General features: G+C 38.3%; 1 protein-coding gene across 1 annotated transcript in view; it reads right to left on the reverse strand.

The window, feature by feature from the left end:
- The window catches only part of LOC126267391 (papilin), a 1,111,154-nt gene that overhangs the window by 179,328 nt on the left and 908,989 nt on the right, over positions 1 to 22,837 (reverse strand). The window contains exons 12-16 of the mRNA XM_049972582.1: positions 10,366 to 10,545; positions 4,971 to 5,144; positions 4,633 to 4,815; positions 4,389 to 4,530; positions 2,196 to 2,299 (exon numbers count right to left, since the gene is read on the reverse strand). Of these exons, the coding sequence (XP_049828539.1) occupies positions 2,196 to 2,299; positions 4,389 to 4,530; positions 4,633 to 4,815; positions 4,971 to 5,144; positions 10,366 to 10,545 (783 nt within the window). The remainder of the gene's footprint in view (positions 1 to 2,195; positions 2,300 to 4,388; positions 4,531 to 4,632; positions 4,816 to 4,970; positions 5,145 to 10,365; positions 10,546 to 22,837) is intronic.

Below are 22,837 nucleotides of genomic sequence, written 5' to 3' on the forward strand. Positions count from 1 at the left end.
ACTTTTTTTTCCATGCTTCAAACATCCAGCTGCCAGTGTTCCTGATGTCGATGTTAACGTCTGTGAACTGTACATTTAGCAAGCAGAGGAGTGCATATGTGGCAATAGTTCTTGAACCATGTAATAATTGGGTGATATGGTAGTTCATCATTCATTACCCAGTATTTATTTAGTGAATTTGTTGCACTGTAATTCATCTATTCAATGTCATAATTCACAATGTTCAATATCAATAACTGTCAACATGTTCTTGCTCATGATCATGACAGATGACTTGATGGCAGTGGTTTTCTGCAAACTGAAGTATTCACAGTACACCTTTGATTCAATGGTACATGAAAAACCCATTCCCTACATGGACCTAGTAATGAGAGTGTTCCATATACCAGGAACGCACAAGCTAGCTGTGATCAACTGCACTGCTATTGCATGCCTTGTCCATGCTACTCTTGTCTGTCAAGTCAATTGCCAATACAAGGTTTAACAACATCCCAGTCATCCCGATCACCAAACTTTGGCATTTGACAAAGGTTGCAGAACTGATCTCTCATTCAATTGCCCACAAGAGTATATGTACACTCCTACTGCTTCACATATACCCAATGCTACTTTTGCTAATAATGCCTTCTCACTGAAAACAAATTACTGCATTCTTACTGCCAGGAAGTCTTCAAACCAGTCATTAAGTTGGCCTGATGCTTTATGAAGACATAATTTATTTCTTATGGGATGGCAAACAACAGATTTCATGTACAGGGCAAGCAAGTCCACATGTGTCTGTGGAACCCATGTTCATTAGTAAAGTGGAGATGTTCAAGCTTAAGAAAAGCAATCAAACACAAGAACAAAGCATTTCCTAGGAGTCTACATAAGGTCTTACTAACTACATATTTTTAGAGTACCTGTGATATTGTTACTTTGAGATACTTCCCCAACTGGCTGCATGCATTATGAAATTACTTAACCCTGCCTCACTGCTAGCAATGGATATTCCGTTACAGAAGGGTCTCCAGTGGAAGTGCCCATATCATCCACCAACAGATAACTCCCATTGATTGGTATCAATTCAAGAAGATGTCTACAGTGAAGAGCTAACGCTGAGTGTTGGCAAAATAAATGACATCTGAACATCACTAGAACACAGGCTCACTTGGGATATGAAGGGTCAGAAGATTGCAAGGAACTATCCTAAGACTTGCCTGAAGTGAAACTACGAAACCCTTAAACTTGATGGTTGGACAAGGATTTGAAGTCTACTCCTTGCAATTGAAAGCACAAGGCCTTAACAACTCCATCAGCTAATTTAGTGTAGACAGTGAATTCATATAGCATGTAAAAGATATAAATGATGTTCCTGTCACCTGTTTCTGATGACACAAAGTACAAATGTGTTGAAATTTACACACATGAAAATGGTCTATGCTTTGTGAGCACACATAGAGGCATGTGTTGAAATGGACTAATCCAGGAAGCTGACAATCGTACATCATCAACAATTGTGATACTGAATCTGAATGACCTCTTCAAACAACAGTTCAGGATAAAGTGATGGCACTTGGCTTCCTATGTCCAAGCATCTGCTCAAAAGGCAACTGTCATACTAAAATATACAATCTCTCCCCTCCCTCGTCCACAGGATGTAGGACATGATGTGGCTGGAGCATTTAACAATGAGATGATATTTAAAAAGTGATAAATTTTCATGAATACACTAATAGCTCAAATTTAAGTTCTTTTTAATACACATGTGCCCTTTTCTTATAGAGAACAACTATTTTATCTACTACAATTTCAAAATAAAAATGAGGAAAGGCAAACACTCTTCACGCATAGCACATGGAAAAACTTAAAATATCACTAGTTCCTGAATGAGCTTCTATTTTTTTTCCAGTTAAAGAAGCACCCCCACCCCAGCTTCCCTTCAGTCCTACACAAAGGGAGAAAGGGAGGTGGGATGGGGATGGAGGGGGGAGGGGGGAAAGAGAGAGAGAGAGAGAGAGAGAGAGAGAGAGGGAGAGAGAGAGAGAGAGAGGGAGAGAGAGAGAGAGAGAGAAGAGAAACAAATGCACACCCCCATGAAAAAACAGCCAGCCATCAATCAACTGCAGGTGAGTGGCTGTCTTTCCTCATTTTTGTTTTAAGTTTCATTATGGTAACAATTTCAAAATATTGTTTTGTAAATATATTTAATTCACCATAGATGAAGCTTCCAAGACAGTATCTGTAGTGAAGTAAATTTCTTCCTCTTCTTCACATTCTTCCTCCAATGAGACTTCATCATCTGTAGTGATGACTTCATCTGTAAAGAAAAAGGAAATTGTTCACTGGCTCTCAAGTAAAAACAAGCTTACTATTATGAAGAACAATGACTCAAGTAACAGCTGTGCAATCAATCCACTACAAACAAATTGTTAAGAAACATTACAGATTTAATTTTAACTGGTGCTGTATGTTTTACACAATGTTTTATTTTTCATTGTTTCCATTCATTATTTTATCTCAGTCACATGAGGAATTGTTAGTTGTATTTTAGTGGATTGATACAAGGACCAATCAAAACAGAAATTTTTTATTGGGGAACAATATTCCAAGTTACATCACTTCTCCCTCAACCTCTATGCACTTGATCCAACCTTTAACAAATTTCCTAATTCTGTACTGCAAGAAGTTCTGTACCATAATGCACATCTAATCTTGCACCACATCCAAAGAAAACTTACATACAAGTGCTCATTCATTATACCAAAAAGGTGAAAATCAATTGGAGCTAAACCAAGACTGTATGGTGGATGCTCCAGCACTTCAAGACTAATTGTTTGAATACAGTGGATTGTTTGATAGTCGTATGAGGGTGGCCATTACCCTGAGGCAAAATTCACACTTTTTAAAAACTTTCCTCTCCCCTTTGTTTTGATTTGGGTTTCAGACCTCACAGTAGTTAACAGTAGCTGTCACTATTCACTGTTTGACCTTTATGAGGGTAAGGAATCAACAAGGGGTCTTTAATTTCTGAAAACACTATCATCTTCAATTTTCCTGGGTTTTTAACTTTTTTGCTGTAGGCAAAGATGGGTGTTTCCACACCATGCTCTCTAACTTACTCTGTGACATATTCATGTCTCGTCAATGATTATTATATTCAACTGAGAAAGATCCGTAGAGGTCTGGATACATCATGAACTGATAAATAAAGATTGCAGTTTCCAGTTAAGTAAGACTTCGGTCCAGGCTAGAGCATGTTCCAAGCACAACAGGCTGTGGGAAGATCTGCTCGTACCACACCAAATGAAGAACTGATACCATAAAACACAAATGCACCTCCTCCACAAAAGCAACATGCCACCCTTAAGGTGACAGCAGAGACAGGACTGCTGCTTGTATCCCAGCAGTGTACTGCCACCTCCACCTTACCAGCAGAGCCAAGTTTGAGTACCACCTGCTAAAGATTGCCAACAAGTGAGAGAGAGTATATACTACAGCACTAAGTGGATGACAGTCAGTCAACAGCACTGCCTTAAGATGGCTAGAAGCCAGCTTCCTGAAATATTGCACAATTTGGATGACCTAATCTGGCTAAATACTCGAAAACAATTCAAACTTCCTATTTGTGTTTGTCTGTCAATTGGTCTGGTACACAACAAGCACAAACTTAGCAATTTATTTATTTATTGAGATTCATGGACAATTGCAAATGATGAACCATGGCTAATGTCCTATTCATGTGCAAAATCATAAATTTTGGCATGATGTCATCATGAACCATTTGATCAGCTGTATCAATTCTCCTGTCAGCTTTCGAAGTAGATTGGCTACTTGAATGCTCTTCATCACAGGCAGACACGTATCTGCTTTTAATTTATGGCAGTCACAAACTTTTCACATACTATTCTGCAATAATTTTCGCAGGTTTAGTCCTTCCAGAGTACAGAAAATGAATCACTATCCCTCATTTCTTCCTTGGTGCATATGGGCAACAAGACAGTCATTATAAAGTGCTCTCAAATCACTAGGAATATAGCTATTTACTGAGCCAGCACAGCCAACATGAAAAACCACAGAGTACAGTATGTCATTGTTGAGTCAGTACTTTCAACCTGTAGAGCAGAAATACAAGTGCATTTACTTACAGAGTTGCCCTCTTAAAGAAGAATCACACAGGAAAACTCAAAAGGCATGATAGTTGTAATTCTTAGAGAAAATGATATTTTCTGCTATGATTCTTTTGATTGTCATGCAATGATTGTATGCTGTTAAAACTAATAACAGAATAACGTTGACTACATGACACAAAGTGTTCAAAGTAATTACAGACTAAACTATCATCTGTAAATTATCTGATACCTAAAATTATTTATAATTAGAAAAACAACATGAGATACTTCATTTACCTTCACTGCACTGGTGATTATTGCATGACTCTGTTCTAAATGGGAATTTATCTGCATCACATTTGTTTACATCAGCAGTCTCATTTGCTACCAAGCAGAGAACTTGTCTTACTTTAGTTCCTCCACCACATTCTTTATCACACTAAAAACAAAAAAAACAAAAACTGCCATACACATTGTAAAACAAAGCATACATTTTGCAAAAATATACTTCATTCATTTACAATAAAAGCGGAAGTTTTACCTTACTCCATGGGCCATGGTACCATTGCCCTTGACACTCTTCTTTCCCTGTGCAATTTCTCACCTCTTCATATTTTTTACTCAAGTCACAGTTTTCATTATCCACTCGCTTCACTATGTCACCATCAAAGGCGCCACAAAAAACTTTTCGTGTCTGAATGCCAGTGCCACACTCTGCTGAGCACTAGAAACAGATGAAGGTAAACAATAAAATTTATGCCTACGCTATTGCACATTAGATGTAACTGCTACATATATAGAATGACAGGACACAGTAAAACAATTTTTGTTGGTGTTCTGAAAACAAGAAAAGAAAATTAAATCAATAGACACACTTACGTCACTCCACTGTGAGGCAAACCACTCATGATCACAAGGTCGCAGACTTTTACAAGGTCTTTTGAGTTCTTCTAGCAGGTACGGTTGACAGAATTTTTCAGGATAACTGACTCCAGCCTCATTGACACAATGCGCTTCTCGAGTCTCGAATGTCAGTCCACATTTATTTTCACACTGTGAGCAAAATTAGAAATGAGCACAACACAAGGCACATACCACACACAAAAATATTTATTATGTCATTACAAAAGGATGAAGTTCAATTTGTTGCATAATTTAAGGCAACACACATATCTGTCCTATTTCTTTCATTGAATATACGGCATCTTTTGGGAAATTCTAGTACTCATCTCTCATAATTTCTTAAATAACAGATATTTCTCTGCTTTGATACAAATCAAAATGAAAAGATTTTGTTTGGAAAACAAGGGTAAAACTCCACTCAATATATTCCACTCAATGTATTCAACAGACATACAATATTTTACTTGCTGCCCAAAGTTTATAAATAGAAAATAAAATGGAAAACAGCGAACCTTTGACATTTTAGTAAAAGAACTGATGATTTTTTTAAAAAAGCATTGGTATTATCTGTATATACTATGCTACTGTTCACAGTTTGGAGACAAAGACCTGCTGACTATTTTTCATATCCTTACCTTAAAATTAGGAAACAAATGCTGCAGTATTCTCTTCATGCTAATAATTCATATGTCTTGATAATTACACTCATTCCCAAAGTACACGAAAGCATAAAACATAAATTATATTGAAATAAGATGGCCTGAATTTTACAAAAACCACTGGTTCCTGCACAACTCAGCTCCTGGTTGTAAGTAACAAACTGTTCAATCCCAAATAATCATGCCTGACACTATAGTCTCTTCCCCCTGAGGGGTGAAATACAAGATATTAGATCAAGTGCTATAATAAATACACTATCATAAAGCATGTAAATAATGTTTATTAATATTTTATGTTATTTCATGTAACTAACCAAACTGCACTGAAAGACGAACTGTAGTCACAGATGTAAAAGAAGTGAAACTGTATGGCTATGTAAAAACTGTGGTGATGTTCCACATTTATAAGACTGTTTTGAGGTTCACTTATACCCTACAGTCATACTAGCTGATATGTAAAACAATAATACCAGCTGATATGTATTAAATTCCATTTCATAGCAACCAGTATGGTATTTAAATATGATGTCGCTGTGTTAATGCAATTGTATTTGCTCTGTTTGCAGCGGAGTGTATGGACAGCATGTCAGTGTGGTAGCAGTACCTTCCAACTTTTGGCAAGCTAAGGTAAGCTGACCAACACAGATATCTTTATGACAACCAGTGATCGCAAAAGCCATTCAGCATGAAGGAGCTGCATCTCCAGCATGAATTATTAATCATGATAGAAATAGATATCTACGTGCTTTGTAAAAACTATCATTGTAAAAATGAAAGTGCTGAAAAAGAGTTGCTATTTGCAAGGCTAGCATAAAGTCTTTTACATAATTACAGATATTTTATGTATGTAATCTTGAATTTAAAACAAGTGTGTAGTGTGTTCTGATTCTTGTAATGGAAAAATAATAAGTAGTACAAAACAAAGTTGTATGAAAATATATAAAAGACATCATTCTGTAAGTTTTAACATCACAGGTGTATCTACAACTTCACTGAATAACATACAAAATGGAAATTTTATCAGGTTATGGTGATGCTTTTCAGATAATTCTAAGTGAAAGGATTTAAGGACCAATATTTTACATGAAAATAGTTCTGCTAAAGTGATACAGTTTTGGAAAAGAAGGAAATAGTAAGTCAATTATTAAAACTGGACATTATGTGATACTAAACTCAAAGAGCAAACACACTGTTGAAAACAGTTGCACTAAATAAACAAATTTAACATTGTTACATATGTCAAATCCCATGTATGCACAATCAGTTTCAAACTAATGCAATCCTGCAAATACAAAGCAAAATTTCTGACAATATTGTAAGAATCTCATACAAAAAATATTCTCTTTGAAAACAAAGATTACATTAATAACAATGGTGCTCCAGCTGAAAGATATTGAAGTTTGTTGTACCTGCTATCATGTAACATGACCAAACACTCAATTTTGTAATAGCAGTAACTTGGAAATGTGAAATCCCAAAGGCACTTGGCTGACAACAATGTTGACCTGTGAAATGTTACAACAACTTGTGGCATCGCTCATAACAACTTGTCAATGCAGCATTGCGCCAATCGGCAGTGCGTACCTTCTCTGCCAGACTGTCAAACAAATGGTTACCAGTGTGTTATTTGTATGCACTAAGCAAGCCACAAGACACGCGGTCAAGCTGGTGGCCATAAAGATATGGCCACTGTAATGTTGAAACCCTAGCATCTGCCAGCCAGTGCCCAAGTGGTTCAAGGCACTTCAGTCTGGAACTGTGCAACCACTACGGTCGCAGGCTTGAATCCTGCCTCGGGCATGGATGCATGTGATGTCCTTAGGTTTGTTAGATTTAAGTAGTTCTAAGTTCTAGGGGACTGATGACCTCAGATGTTAAGTCCCATAGTGCTCAGAGCCATTTGAACCTAGCATCCACTGGACAACTGTCATCATCGTCAGCCTGCCACCTGTACACCAAAGACTGGTGTTCGAGATGCCATGCTGCCGCACCTCCAAACTGCTGTCCAGCGCTGTTGATGAGACAGCTAGCACCAGCAAAGCCACTGGGGCCTTGATCACCAGCTGCTGTTTAAGCACCTGACACATCAACACCACAAAGCAGCCATGCTGTCTGCCAGCAGGAAGTGTGGCTTTTAGGTATGTCCGTCACAGCTACAGTGACATAAAGACATGTAACTCAACAATAGGCTGTTCCTACCTTATGAAGACACAGACCTATATCTGCTCTTGCAGGTGGAACAGTAAAGAGTTTTCTTGAATGCCATCAGTCTTCCTGTAGCCAACTTCACTTCTGATGGATTTCTGTAGCCTCCACCATCTCATCAAAACGTCCATGCAGGACAGGTGAATGCCATCCTGACAAACCAGAACTGCTTCTCTACCACCCACCATAGAGCTCAACACACTTCAAGTCTCTACAGTGGTGTCAATAGCAGCATGTGTGTTCTTTCACCACTCGTGGGTTCCTTGTATCTTTTATTCCTGGGTTAGTGTCCGTCCTCTTCCTATATGCTCTCAGTGTAAACTACTAGGTCCTGTACATCTATATATCAAGTTGCATGATGTAGTGTGTAGTGCTTGCTGACAAAGAGAGAACTACAAGAGGCAATGTAGAGAAAGTGCATTGCTAATATCTGGCAAACTGTGAATAATGGGGAAATTTAGATGAGTGTATGTAGCAGACAAGTGTATATGTAGTTTATCAAAAGTAGTTTTGTCACAAAGCTTCTTTCTTTCTTTCTTCTTTCAGTTTCTGCAAGCCACTCCAATAGGTGATTCTACTCTCTAGAGAGGTAGCAGAAAGTCATAATACAGCACTGACAGGATAAAAAATTAATCAGTGTCATAAAAGTGTCTTATGGTTCAGATTTTTTGCCTTCTAATCCTACAACACTGACTTAAAACAGAGCAGCAGGGTGCTGAGACACTACATGGATGTGAAATGGGTCACTGACTGTAACATCGTCATTATACTGCTGCAGGTCCCTTTAAGTTCAGTCAACTTATTAGCAGAGAATCTACCTGAGATAACTGTCCAAATCAGTGTAAAGAACTATAGGAGGCATAATGAAAGAACATATCATGTTTCAGGGAAATATGAGGAGATGGAACTGTTAGCTAAGTAACAGGAGTTGAAATAAGGCTGCACAGGCTGAAACTGGTGGAGCACTTGTTAAACAAAAATGTTAGTGCTATCACAGAGCTTACAGAACATGGTATGCTGACTGTGTCATTCTGGGATGAGAGGTTCTTCTTCCTGAATTCATGTGCTTCTACTTCAAGTAGCAGATTTCACAACATAGTGATAAGATGTACTGGGTTGATAGGATGAGGGATAACATGGGGAATAAGACGAATATGTTGATGAGTATGAATGATACGTTGATGAATCTCTTCATTTAAGGAGGGATAATTCATGGAAATGAGCAAGTATGTAATTTTATGTAATTGCAGATAGATCAAATGAGACCACTATGGTAATCATAGGAAACCTCCCAGAATCACTATCTCTATTACATGGTTTAACACTGTTGCCAAATGGACAAGTGAATGTCATAGAATGTAAGTGTTTTTGGACTAGATTTGCCTAGAGACACGGTGATATGTAGAAAATGTTGCATGAAACAGTGAGTGGACTATAAAAAGTACACCCAAGTGTGAACAATGTTGGTAACAGTAATATATATCAGCTATCTGACTGTATGTTCACAGCCCATTTGCACAGTTTTCAGAACTAGTCAGTCACTAGTACTACAGAAACTGCTGAGAGACTTCTTGTTTCAAATTGTGTATGAATGTCTGCTCTAGCTAGCTTTCAACAAAGCAGAAACAAACTATATTCAAGGACAGAATTTCTTCAAAGATGGGAGGCATGTTTGGTGCAGACAAGTTAACATGTTGCAACTGAAATTCAAAATTCGGCTGACGATATGGCCAACCTGCAAAATGCCCCACACATTATGTCAACATGTGGCAACATACTCGTAAGAACTCATTGACACAGCACTGAGCCAATTGGCAGTGCATGCCTTCACTGCAAGGCAGTCAAATGAACAGTCATTGGAATGTCATTTATACTCGCAGAGCGAACGATCAGGCAACTATGAGCTGGCGGTCTTAATCAGACAGCCGTCATGCAGTTGAACATCCCAGCAACTGCTGGACAACTGGTCATCATCAGACATCAATCGACACTAGACTGTGCCCACTGGTTGAGAGTGTACCCCTGCATCCATTCTAGCCTGTGCAATGAGTTTTCATGAATGCAGTCTGTCTTGCTGCAGCCACCTTCATCTCTGATGGATTTCTGTAGTCCCCACCTATCCATCAAACAATGCCCAGGTGGTGAAATCCTGACAGAATGGTTTCAGTACCATCCACCGTGGAGATCAATACACCCTAGGCCTCCATACATACGTATAGGTTGGGTGAATATCATAGTTAGAAGATTTTCTTCAACTCTTGTTTATAATTTGTGTAGAAATCAAAATACTTTTTCATGCACCCTGAATGGTAATTGGTTTTCCTCTGGCTTAACAATACTCAATTAACTTTAGATATGAAATACTGTGATGTGATAAAATACTGACAGTTTAGTAATAAATAAAAAGGAGTAGAATCATAATGTAAAATTTGTCTTTGATTTTGTGTGCAGTAGTTTACATATGAAAAAACAAAGATGAATAATTTAATAAGCAACAAATCACTTACACCTGACCATTCAGACAAGATCCAGTCAACACCCTCACATGGTCTCAGTAAACATGGCTTTTCTTCATCTGGTTTATCAGGAGAACAGGATGAATCATCCAATACTTCAATTCTTCCATCGACTCTTCTGTAACAACGTACTCTTCTCCTGTGTCTTCCTTCACCACAGAGGCGGTCACACTATGGGTAAGAAAGACCATAGCTTTGAAAATCTCACACTTCTTAACACAAAACTTTGGCACTTACTATTGCATGTTCACTATTGTATTTTACAAGATACATTTAATCCATATTTGTTTTTCTTGGTCAGATGATGGATGGGAATGAAATTCAGTTTAATAAAGATTAATAAATACATGTTATCAAGACAAATATGCGTATAAATACTAATAGCTTTATTTGTCATTCACAGATTCTGGAACTGTTTAATGAGGTACATTTTCTACCTTGCACAAGCTGCTGTATTATAGTGATCAGAGTATCTTTTGTTGCTATTTACATGCGTGGAAGCAAGATTTGTCAAATAGTAGTTAGGATCTTCATGAAAAGTGATAGGGCAGATTACTTTAATTCTCCTTTGTCTTTCAATGAGAATACTGAGCTTATGTCAATCCTTGCTCTTCGGCACCTTAGGGGAGGGTAAACTGTTCCTTGCATTTATCATACTTGCCTTCCAGAAGTGATAAAATGACAAAAAGCAGGAAGAGCAAGGCAAGAGAATAAGTTTAAGTCTTTGATGACAGACAGGAGAGTTGAGTCCTACTGTACACGACTGACTAATTTATCAAGATCGGCTGAGAATATCAGCCTTACTAATAAGTCTATTATATTGCAAAATGTTTTACACAGAGTCAATTTAATTTCACTTACTATAAATGAGATTAATTGTAATCACACATGTGGGTTATACAAAGTTGTTGTTCCATAGCACAACCATGAAAATGTTAGAAGAGATAAATGTGTTTGATGAAATTTATGTTATCCTAGCAGTTGCTCAACTAGTGACAGGAATAGAAAAATTGAGCTATTCTGAATACTGACGTTGAGTTCACTGCCGCAGATGCCAGTTTTTGGGAAATAATAACTCATGACAGATATCTGTTACACACTACATTCTGCAAAATGATGCAGGTTGTAAACTGAGCTCAGTCATCTCATATCTGAATGAAAGTATTGTATACATTGTCAGACTCTTACAAAATGTCTGCTTTGATGAAAGCTTTCTGCTTCTTAAAGGACACTTGGTTTTCAAAGTAATCCACTCCATCATCAAAGATGAGGTCTTAAAAAATGAAAACATTATTTCTTCAAGACTTTGAAAATAGATCGATATTGATTTTTTTTTTTTTTTTTTTTAAGACAGATGTCATAACTGGCACAATATATGGTGGATTTTTGGGACTAGTGGGCCATACTGCAAGAATACTTTGGAACACAACATGTGCTCTATATTGACATACAGTTCACAAGTCAACATCTCCTTCAATATTTGCATCATCAAGGAATTAATGCAGAAGGAGCAGTTTGCATATATAGAGAAGAAAAGATTGAGAAAACACAAATGGAGACTGCAAAGAGTAGATGTGGGATTTTGATCTAACACATCAATAATGACAGTGAAGTGGTATAATATAATAGAACATGTCTTACTTCTGTAATGACACCAAGGAGCAAAAGAGACAACCAAACAAACTTGGAAAAATCTAAAGTGAAATGAGTGCTGGATTACACTGGGAAAATGGGATGAATTGATACATGTAACCTCATGCTGAAAGTGACAGAATTTGTGAGAGAAACTGTGAAATAGAATAAAAATGTCTTCAGGTGCTAGACATGTGTGTAGTAAATTCACATGCTGTTTATAGGCTGCATACAAGGAAAAACATATCAATGACAGTATTCTGCTTGAAACTCATTAGTGAACTTTTGCAGTAGGGCAAAGGTATGAAACAGAAGACCTTTATGGCTTTGAAAAAGGCACTTTCCAAGTACCATCATATCACCTCAAAAACCGGTCCAGCTGATAAGGAGGTGTGGAGTTTGCAGCAAAAGATGAGTAAAAGAAATGTGTGATTGTTGTAGACAATAATGTGTGATTGTTGTAGACAATATGATGGATTGTGGCATGTGTTGCTTTGAACTATATGACAAATGAAAGACTTTCCAGGTAGTTCACTTCTGTTTCATTGTATGGCTCTATTGATATAAATCAAGAGAAAAACAAACTGGCAGTGTGCGCAGGCATGCTATGCAGAGTGACAGAGTTCACTTATATTTTGCTAAAGTCACAGGCAGCTTCCGTCAACATTCTCCCAACACTTCCCTACCGGTTTCTTTGCTCCGCAGCCTCCCCCCCCCCCCCCCCTTCCACTTACCAACTCTCTTCCCCTACCCATAGGCTCTGTGCCTTGATGACTACATGACTACTCATAAAAGTCAGTATTGCCTTGTTCACATGTGTGTGTGTGTGTGTGTGTGTGTGTGTGTGTGTGTGTGTGTGTGTGTGAGAGAGAGAGAGAGAGAGAGAGAGAGAGAGAGAGAGAGAGAGAGAGAGAGAGAGAGAGAGAGGGAGAGAGTGAGAGAGAGGGAGAGGGAGAGAGGGAGAGAGGGAGAGAGTGAGAGAGAGGGAGAGAGTGAGAGAGGGAGAGAGTGAGAGAGAGGGAGAGAGGGAGAGAGGGAGAGAGTGAGAGAGAGAGAGAGAGAGAGAGAGAGAGAGAGAGAGAGAGAGAGAGAATTTCCTGATATTTGATGACCACCTAAACGTCACCAACCATTCATCTGCAGGTGATTGAATGCCAGTAATAATTTTTCATGTTCTGAAAGATGTAACATAGATTACAGGGACCAATAACATTTATCACATTCCACGTTATGACAAATACACAAGTGGCATGAGTGAGCACTAACTACCTAACTACATAAACAATAGAATACAAACATATAAAATTCCAGTTCTCGAGAAGACAGCAAAGTACTGTACTGCAAGAGAAAGATCAATAAATATGCTACAGGCATGATCAAGTTAACAGATGAACAGACAGTGAGGCAGAATATGGGAAGTGATTTTGACAGAAAGAAGAAAACAAAAGATACATCATTTCCCAAAATGTTGAGATATCTGACAAACTGAGAAGAAAATAAGTTAGTAATTTCTGAGAACTTAGGAGCAGGACAGATATAAGTAGTGAAAACCAACAAGGGAAGGAGAAAAGGCAAAACCTGATCAACAGAAAGAGAAAGACATAGTTAAAAGTCGATGATGTACAACATTAGAATAAATAACACAAGGCTAACTCAAGAGGTTACAAGATGTGATGGACATGCTGAAGAGCAAATGTTCACCTGGGGAGCTCCAGAAGGAAGCCAGTTACTAAATTACCTAGCAAAATAAGTACCATATTATTGTTGGTGTGGAGTAGAAAATACTGTGAATTGAAGTGTTATATATGAGCACAAGCTGTGACATAGCACCAGTAAGGTTCTCTGGTGATCCAGGTATTATTTATTGTATTTTACTATAAATTCAGTCACAAACCACAAACGTTTATCAATCAGGTTGTTAAGTTGTTAATTTTGGTCAACAATGACCATCTTCAGACCTAAAAATAAGCATATAGAGGCAGCTTGATATAACATGCTTCCAAATTACACAAAATACAGAATCATGCAATATTCTGCACAATTAGTGTTACTGCGTATTTTGATGGTACACTCTCATTAATTACCTGCACAAGCTTTGTCACACAAATATGAATTTTGAGTACCATGGACATCATTACGCCACACATGTTCACACTTTAACTCCGCTTGTACAGGGCCTCCGAGGCCATTGTATGTCTTCATTTTTAAAAAAATTCTGTAATTTTTTGTTTGATTTCAAACTGCTTTCCAGTACTCTTTCACTAACAATGTAACATTCCTCCTATCAAGACTGAACGAGATACCTTTTTAAGTTTTTTGTATAATTCAATATGATTACCCATACACCATGAATGCATAAGCAGGGCTTCAGAAGGTCTCACACACCTATAAATGTTCTTTAGCCCATATTGTCTTCAACATTTGTTTGGGAGCAGTTATTAATTCAACAACAACTGTAGTGGTATTTCCAGCAACATGAGTGCCAACAGCAGCAGTAGCTATAGTAGTAATTGTATAACTAAAAAATAATACACACTACTTTCACATATTGGCAATGTCGGTGTATTATTGATGTGTTTGCTATCCAATGTTTTATTATTGCATAGTATTGTTATCCTGTGCTGCTCTTGTCAGCCTCATTGTTACTGTAGTTTGTTTGTTGCTGCAAGGCCCATATTGTTACGAGTATGACTCGTTTAGTGCTGCACATGCTGCTGTTCGAGAGACGTGCCTTTTGCTATGGCTTCGACACTCAAAGTAAGAGAGTCAGTATGTGCAAATGCAGCTAATTTTGAAAGTGATGTGGCTCAATGGTTTGAAGAAGATGATTCTTGCGAGGAAGGAAATATTTTTGAAGATGCAAGTAGTGAAGAATCAGCCAATGAACCTGCAGATGTGAATATTGTGGCAGGTGACAGTCCTTCCAATAATATTATTTCATCAGAGTCTGAAAATGAAGAACCAGCACAAAAAGATATAGAAGACCACACATACATTAGTCGGAATGGAAGATTTGGAAATTAGATCCTCCTGGAACTTTTCGTACACCTGTCCATAATATCGCAAAGAAGGCACCTGGTTCAGCCCGTGGTTTGAAAACCTGTAAACCTAAGGATGCCTGTGACTATTTCATCTCCAAGAAAATACTAGAGGAAATTATCAACTGCACAAATATTCGAGGCAGAAGAGTGGCTGCTTTATGCGGTAAAACGTGGAAAAATGTTCGCTTGCTGAAATGGAGGGTTTTCTTGGTCTTTTACTGCTTTCTGGTGTTGAGAAGAGTTGAGATGTCCCTTTTAGAGAATTATTCTTGGATAAAAAGGCAAATCCTACATATAAGGCCACCATGTCAGTAAATACATTCGAGGATATAAGAAGAATGATTAGATTTGTTGACAGGCGTACCCATGAAACTCGATTTGCAGATGACAAACTTGCAGCTGTTCACTATGTATGGGAACTATTTCTTGACAAGTGTAGAAATAGAATGATTCGCAATGATTTGCTCACAGTTGACGAACAGCTAGTCCCATTCCGTGGAAGATGCAGCTTCACCCAGTATATGCCCTTTAAACCAGCCAAGTATGTCATAAAAATATTTTGGTTATGTGATGCTACATTTTCATATGCTTTAGACGGAATTGTTTACATGGGAAGAAAGCCCCATGAACCTATTCAGAAAAATCTTGGATTGAATGTGGTGAAAGCATTGAAGGATCATCAAAAAATATTACTGTTGACAACTTCTTTACTAGTGTGCAGCTGGCAGAAGAGATGCTTCAGAAGCAAATTACAGTGGTGGGAACAATCAAACAAAGTAAACCAGAAATTCCTAATGAGATGAAACCACCTGCCTCAAGAGCGATTCATTCCTCTTTGTTTGCATTTAGAGGTGACATTACAATGGTGAGTTATGTCCCAAAAATAAAAAGTCTGTAGTTCTCACTAGCACAATGCATCACAACAGAAACATTGATGAAACTCATGCAAAAAAGAAACCAGATATAATAAAGTTCTATTACTTTACGAAGGGTGGAGTAGATCAAATGGACTAGAAAATTCATTATTACACTAGCAAGAGACAAACAAGAAGATGGTCATTTGCATTATAGATGAATATGATGGACATCGCAGCAATGAACAGTGAAATTTTATTTCTCGCCCAACATCTGACATACCATAGTGGAAGAAGTGATAAAAGGCGTTTTTCCTAAGTGATTTAGCAGAGGAAATGGTAAGGCCACTAATGGAATTTCATATTCAGATCCCTAATCTTCCAAAGAAAATCGTTGATGCCATGCAAAGATGTGGTGTTCAAAAAGATGTCATACTGCCAAACCAACTACCAGTTTCATGAAAAAGAAGATCATACAATTATTGTCCATATAATAAACACAGGAAAAGTGCTATGACATGCATTAAGTGTAAAACCAACATTTGTAAGGAACATAGTGGCGTTCTTTATGCTGATTGTTTGTCGCATTTTGAAAACTATAAAAAAAACGCAATTTTATGAGAACAATGAATAATAGCTTTTTGTCAAAATATTGCCTATATACATAATATTGTGAATAATGAGTATGTTTTAATTGAAGAAATTGGTTGTACTAAATGTTATAAAATGTAAACTGCAACTTATATGTGAATTAATGTATGTAAATGGAAATAACAAATAAAAATTCAATCTTAGAGTTTTTTTTTAAATTAATAAAATGTTAATCAGGCCCACCAGACCCTGTTACTGTATCTTAGGAATCTTTCAATATGACAATAAATTTGACAGAAATAATTTTAACTCCAAAGAATGATTATATGAAAAAAGGAAAATTTTAAATTAGGGCAGGGCCTTGGAGGCCCTGCATATGCATTCATGTGTGTTTTCGGCACGATGCATCTTAGGGTTAACGAAAAGAAGTATAATGCTTTCTCGCAGATGTCACTGCAGTTGATATAATTTCAATAGAAGCATTCATTTTAATAAAATGTACAAAATCTTTGACACAGAATTTAGCAAAAATAGATTTCAAAACACTGTGCTGCGCTTGTATAGTATGTATGTGACAAGGAAGGACGCTTTATTACAACAATATTAATAATACACAGAATCATTGTACAATGCAACTGATTATTAAAATAAAGTAGAACAAAAAACTGTGCCCACGAAATCCATCTGCCAAACATGATCAGAGAAACAGGCTCACAACTATGCAGAAAGTTCAACAAATGTCACTGGCCATAACCAGTGCTATTTGTCCCACATCACCTATTCATGAGCACAGTTAAAATTATTTGTAGTGAACAAGGCTTTATTGAAAATATAATGTTAACTATGTTGCAAAAGATATACAATACGAATGAACAATGCAGTCAAATCTTTAAACAACAGGTCTGTACTTTAACAACAGAGTATGACAAAGCTTTTTGACAGACAAGCTGCACCCGCACAATCCACCCACCAAGTGTCAGTACATAAGCTGGCTTGCAATTACAAGCAACGAAACAAAAAACAATTGCCTTGGAACATAACCTATGTATTTCTCACACATACCAGAAATTCATATGAATTACACCCAGCAAAGTCAATGTCTATTGGTTTCAAAGACTTGCACAGAGGTACACTGCGCCGCCAACGGCGACGATAACCATGTCACCCAGGCATTGCAGAGGTACATTTACACAAGTGAATGTTGCAAGCCAACACCCAGCATCTGCACTCATCGACATCTGCAGAGCAAATGACGCGACATGCTGTAAACATACCTCTGCAATGTCTTTGCGACTTGGTTATCACCGCCATTTGTGGTGTAGTGTACCTGTGTACAAGTCTTTGCAAGCAATAGACATTGATCTTGCTGGTCAATTCAATAAGCAGCACCTTATTGGTGGTCCAAATGTCTTCCGTGGTCTGAGAATGCAGTTCACATGTGATCTTAGTGTTGTCTTTGGAGGCAGTACATGGTTGACATTGGCTGTAGTGTGGGGGCACCATGCAGGCTACAGTGGCCTTGAAGCTTTCCCAGATGCAAACATTTTGGCTTGGAAGACTTGGAGTATAGTGGAGAGTGCAGGACTATTAACGAAGGTTCCCTATGGTACCTTGGTTCCAGACAATCCCTTTAATTTGTCTACAAGATGAAAGAAGAAACTGAATGCTGATGAATATCTTTTCATTTGGGCCAAAGTAGGCAACAACTAAAAAAATAAAGATTTCTGGTGACTGTATGTTGTTTTATAGACAATAAAAAATTCCTTATCTCCTTTCCTAATTCCTTATCTTTCAAAAAAAAATATTCATTCAGTTATTTGTGCTTTTAGTGCATGGTTACACTCTAGGCGTAGTGAGGCCTTGAGGCAGGTGATGTGTTTTGTCTGGTGGCTACCTTAAGAGAGCTGACTTAGCCTCAGGTGCAGCCTGGGTGGCGCAGCACAACTAGTATTACTTGGCACCATTCGTATTACTTGGCACTGAGCGCACTAAAAATCGGAGACCAGAAGTTGACAAGCGGGCTGCAACTGGTTTTCCCTGATACAAACATTTTGGCTTGGAAGACTTGGAGTATAGCAGAGAGTACACTACTACTAGCAAAGGTTCCCTATGGTTCCATGGTTCCAGACAAGCTTTTCAATTTGTCTACAGGAACGAGAAAACAGACTTTATTAAAAAATTCAATACTAAATATATTACAAAATTAACAGTCCAATTACACAATGGAATTTGTAATAAAAATACCAGGTCTGCGCTTTGCTAGTGTAGTAGTGCCATCAATCGGGACCACGCAAGACATGCATACAATAATTTACAACAAAATGGAAAAATAAGTGCCACTGGACACACACAATGCTAGTATCCTGTGTATTGTACAATCATATGTGCTACATATGCAACCCAATAAGAGAAAACTGAGACTCTGAAAATATCTGATATGAGTGTCCAAACCATGCCCAATGGGTAGAGAAAAATTTGTGCACTCGAACTTCACAGCATCATTTCTCACATACTAGTAACACAAAAATATCTCTCAGAAAATTTTGGCCTGTGCATATTTCCGGCAGTAAGTGGATGTTAGAGATGGACAGTCTGGCAATGCTGTAATCATGTGTATGGTGACTACTCTTGTCAGCACACACGACTAGTGCTTTACAGGTTGTGCAGTAATAGCATTTTGGGTTAGCTTGCTGGGGGTTGAGGGTTCGATGATGGGTTGCGGCATATTTGTTTTTATTTGCCAGTTTCATTCTGCCACGTAATACTGTAGTTTGCACCTTTTCATAAGTCACATGCATCCAACATTACATAGTACATTCCTAACAAAATGTAATGGTCCTTAATGTGGCAAGAATAATAGTTGGCACTAATCCGTCATACCATTGGGGGCGGGTACACACAAAACAGGATTGTAACCTAGTAGATGCAGTGGTGCAAAACAGTTCATGTCCCCAATGTGTAAAAGGCTTCTTTAAAAGTTGACTAACGAAAATGATTGTACTTCCATTTCTGTGTTTGTAGTATATAAGTGCAAATGTTTTGTACAAGAGCCACCTTAATCACTGTATGACAGTTAATACACCAGATACCATACCATGCAGACTACATTTAGCAAATAAAAACAAATTTGCCTTGATCCAGAATCGAACCCTCCACCTCTCTCTTGCTAACCCAAAACATTATCCACTGCACCAACTGCACCTATATGCTGACAGAGTAGCAGTTACCGTACATGCGATTTTAGTGTTGCCAGATTGGCAATCTTTGACTTCCATTTACCACTGGAAATACACACAAGACAAAATTTTGCAAAAGACATTGTTGTATTGTTAGTATGTGAGGAACCACACTGCGAAGGCCGAGTGTGTGGATTTTTCTTCACCCTGTATATATCATTCTAACGTGTTACTTGTGTGTGTGTGTGTGTGTGTGTGTGTGTGTGTGTGTGTGTGTGTGTGTGTTTTATGTCTCCACATATTTAACAGTTCCTGTATACAGACTACATATATACTGAAGTTCTGACTGATTCTTGGTTGGGGGCAGTTTATGCACTTATATCAGTTATTTCTCAAGCCTCAATTTAGAATCAAAGAGTTGCATCTGTGGCACATACAACTGGGCATTATATATATTAGCACTGACTAATGAGGAGGTACTGAGCAGAACTGGGGAGAAGAGGAATTTGTGGCACAACTTGACTAGAAGAAGGGATCTGTTGATAGGACATGTTCTGAGGCACCAATTTAGTATTGGAGGGCAGCATGGAGGATAAAAATCGTAGAGGGAGATCAAGAGGTCAATACACTGAGCAGATTCAGAATCATGTGGGGCGCAGTAGGTACATCAAGGTGAAGCTTGCACAGGATAGGGTAGCATGGAGAGCTTCATCAGACCAACAACAACAACAACTATGTCAAGTGGCAGTTATTTTTCCGTTTCATTGTACATTACTATAAGCACGTCTCATGTGTTCCCAATTGCTGGTGTGGATTGTGTGGGACAACCGGTCCACTAAAAATCTGTGTTCTACATCACTGGTAAACTCCAGATCTGTTATTTTTGTTACCAATTCCATTGTATAATTAGACTGTTAATTTTGTAACATAATTAGTGTTATATTTTTAACAAAGTCTCTTTCCTCAGTACAACTCATTGGTTCATTTGTAGCTCATATGAATACATGGTGTGTGTAATAAATACACTGAGTATGTCACAAAACAATTATGTTTCATATAATTTATAGCATGTAACTGTGAGCCACCTTATGTGCTCCAGATTGGTGTGTGGATTGTGTAGGCATAGCTTGTTCATTAAAAAAATCTTTGTTTTCCTTTATTGGTGAGCTACAGACCTGTTGAACTGTGTGCTGTACTGAGACTCAAATTCGGGACCTCTGCCTTTCACAGGCAAGTGCTCTATTGACTGAGCTACGCAAACATGACATTACCTATCCTCACATCTCTACTTCTGCCAGTACCTCATCTCCTACCTTCCACACTACACAGAAGCTCTCCTGCAAAACTTGACAGGACTGTCACTTCTGGAAAAAAGGATATTAATGAGACATGGCTTAGCCACACCTGGGGGGCCTTTCCAGAAGGATTTTTCACTCTGCAGCAGACTGTGCACGGATATGATTTTCCTGGCAGATTAAAACTGTGTGCTGGACAAGGTCTTGAACTTGAGACATTTGCAGGGAAGTAAAGGTGAGAGGATGAGTTTTGGGTTGTGTTTGGGTAGCTCACTCAGTAGTGCACTTGCCCATGAAAGACAAAGGTGTTGAGTTCAAGTTTCAGTCTGGAACAGTGTTTAATCTACCAGGATGCAAGACATCAGCACACACTCCACTACAGAGTGAAAATCTCTTTGTGGAGACAATCGCCAAGCTGTGGCTAAGCTCATCTCTGCAATATCCTTTCTTCATGGAGTAGTAGTCCTGCATATTATGCAAGAGAGCCTCTGTGAAGTTTGAAGCTTGGAGATGAGGAAAGATTGGAAGTAAAGCCGTGAGGATGGGTAGTGAATTGATCTTGGGTAGCTCAGTCAGTAGAGCTCTTGCCTCCGAAAGGCACAGATCCTGAGTTCAAGTCTTGATCCGGTGCACAGTTTTAATCTGTCAGGAAGTTTCAGTGCACACTTCCCTGCAGAAAGAAAATTTCATTATACAGACATGTTGTTTAATGATTCAACTGCATTGTATAATGATGTTGTATATCTTTTGTAACATAATTAGTATTATTTTTTAATAAAGCTTCCTTCGTTACAAATTGTGTTAACTGTAGCTCACAAATAGATGATGGGAGACAAATAGTGCTGATTATGTCCCTTAACATTTGTTGATCTTTTTGCCTATGATTGTGAGGCAGTTTGTCTGATCATGTTTTGTGGATGGATTCTGCAGAGGCAGTGTATGCGCTTGAAAGAAGGTTTTTTATTCTGCTTTGTTAATGAGCTGCAGATTTTGTTTTAAATGCACATCATTGTACAACAATGCTGTGTATTATGAGTATTATTTTTAATAAAATCTTCTTCCTTGTTGAGTGCTACAGTGTGAGCTGTATACACGACAGGATGCATGAAAAGGGGAGCAACAATCAACACATGATAATGGTGGTTCTGGTACATTTATTAGGATAGAGTCAAAAGTTACAACATGTGTTCAATATAGTCTCCCAACTCAACAACATGCTGTGTCCAACAGTTGCTTACAGCATATCTAGTACAATCAGAGTGACATGTCAATGTATGCTATCCTTTAGATCACAAATAGTCTTAATACAACCCTGATAGACACAGCCTTTCAAATATACCCACAACCACAGTAACATGGATTTAGTTCAAGGGATCTGGAAGGCCACACATCTGTGTGTGTTTGTGTGTTTTATTCATTGTGCCTATCTACCGGCGCTTTCCCGCCGGTAGATAGGCACAATGAATAAAACACAAACACACACACAGAATTTGAGCTTTCGCAACCGGAGGCTGCTTCGTCAGGAAAGAGGGAAGGAAAAGGAAAGATGAAAGGATGTGGGTTTTAAGGGAGAGGGTAAGGAGTCATTCCAATCCCGGGAGTGGAAAGACTTACCTTAGGAGGGGGGGGGGGGGGGGGGGGGGGGGGGGGGGGGGGGGGGGGAAGGATAGGTATATGCTCGCTCGCGCTCGCGCTGCGCGCGGCATTCCAAGACTTACCAAGTGGGAAAGCGCCGGCAGACAGGCACAACGAACAAAACACACAAACACACACACAGAATTACTAGCTTTCGCAACCGATGGTTGCTTCTTCAGGAAGGAGAGGGAAAGACGAAAGGATGTGGGTTTTAAGGGAGAGGGTAAGGAGTCATTCCA

This window comes from Schistocerca gregaria, chromosome 4 (genome assembly GCF_023897955.1).
Source record: "Schistocerca gregaria isolate iqSchGreg1 chromosome 4, iqSchGreg1.2, whole genome shotgun sequence".
NCBI lineage: Eukaryota > Metazoa > Arthropoda > Insecta > Orthoptera > Acrididae > Schistocerca > Schistocerca gregaria.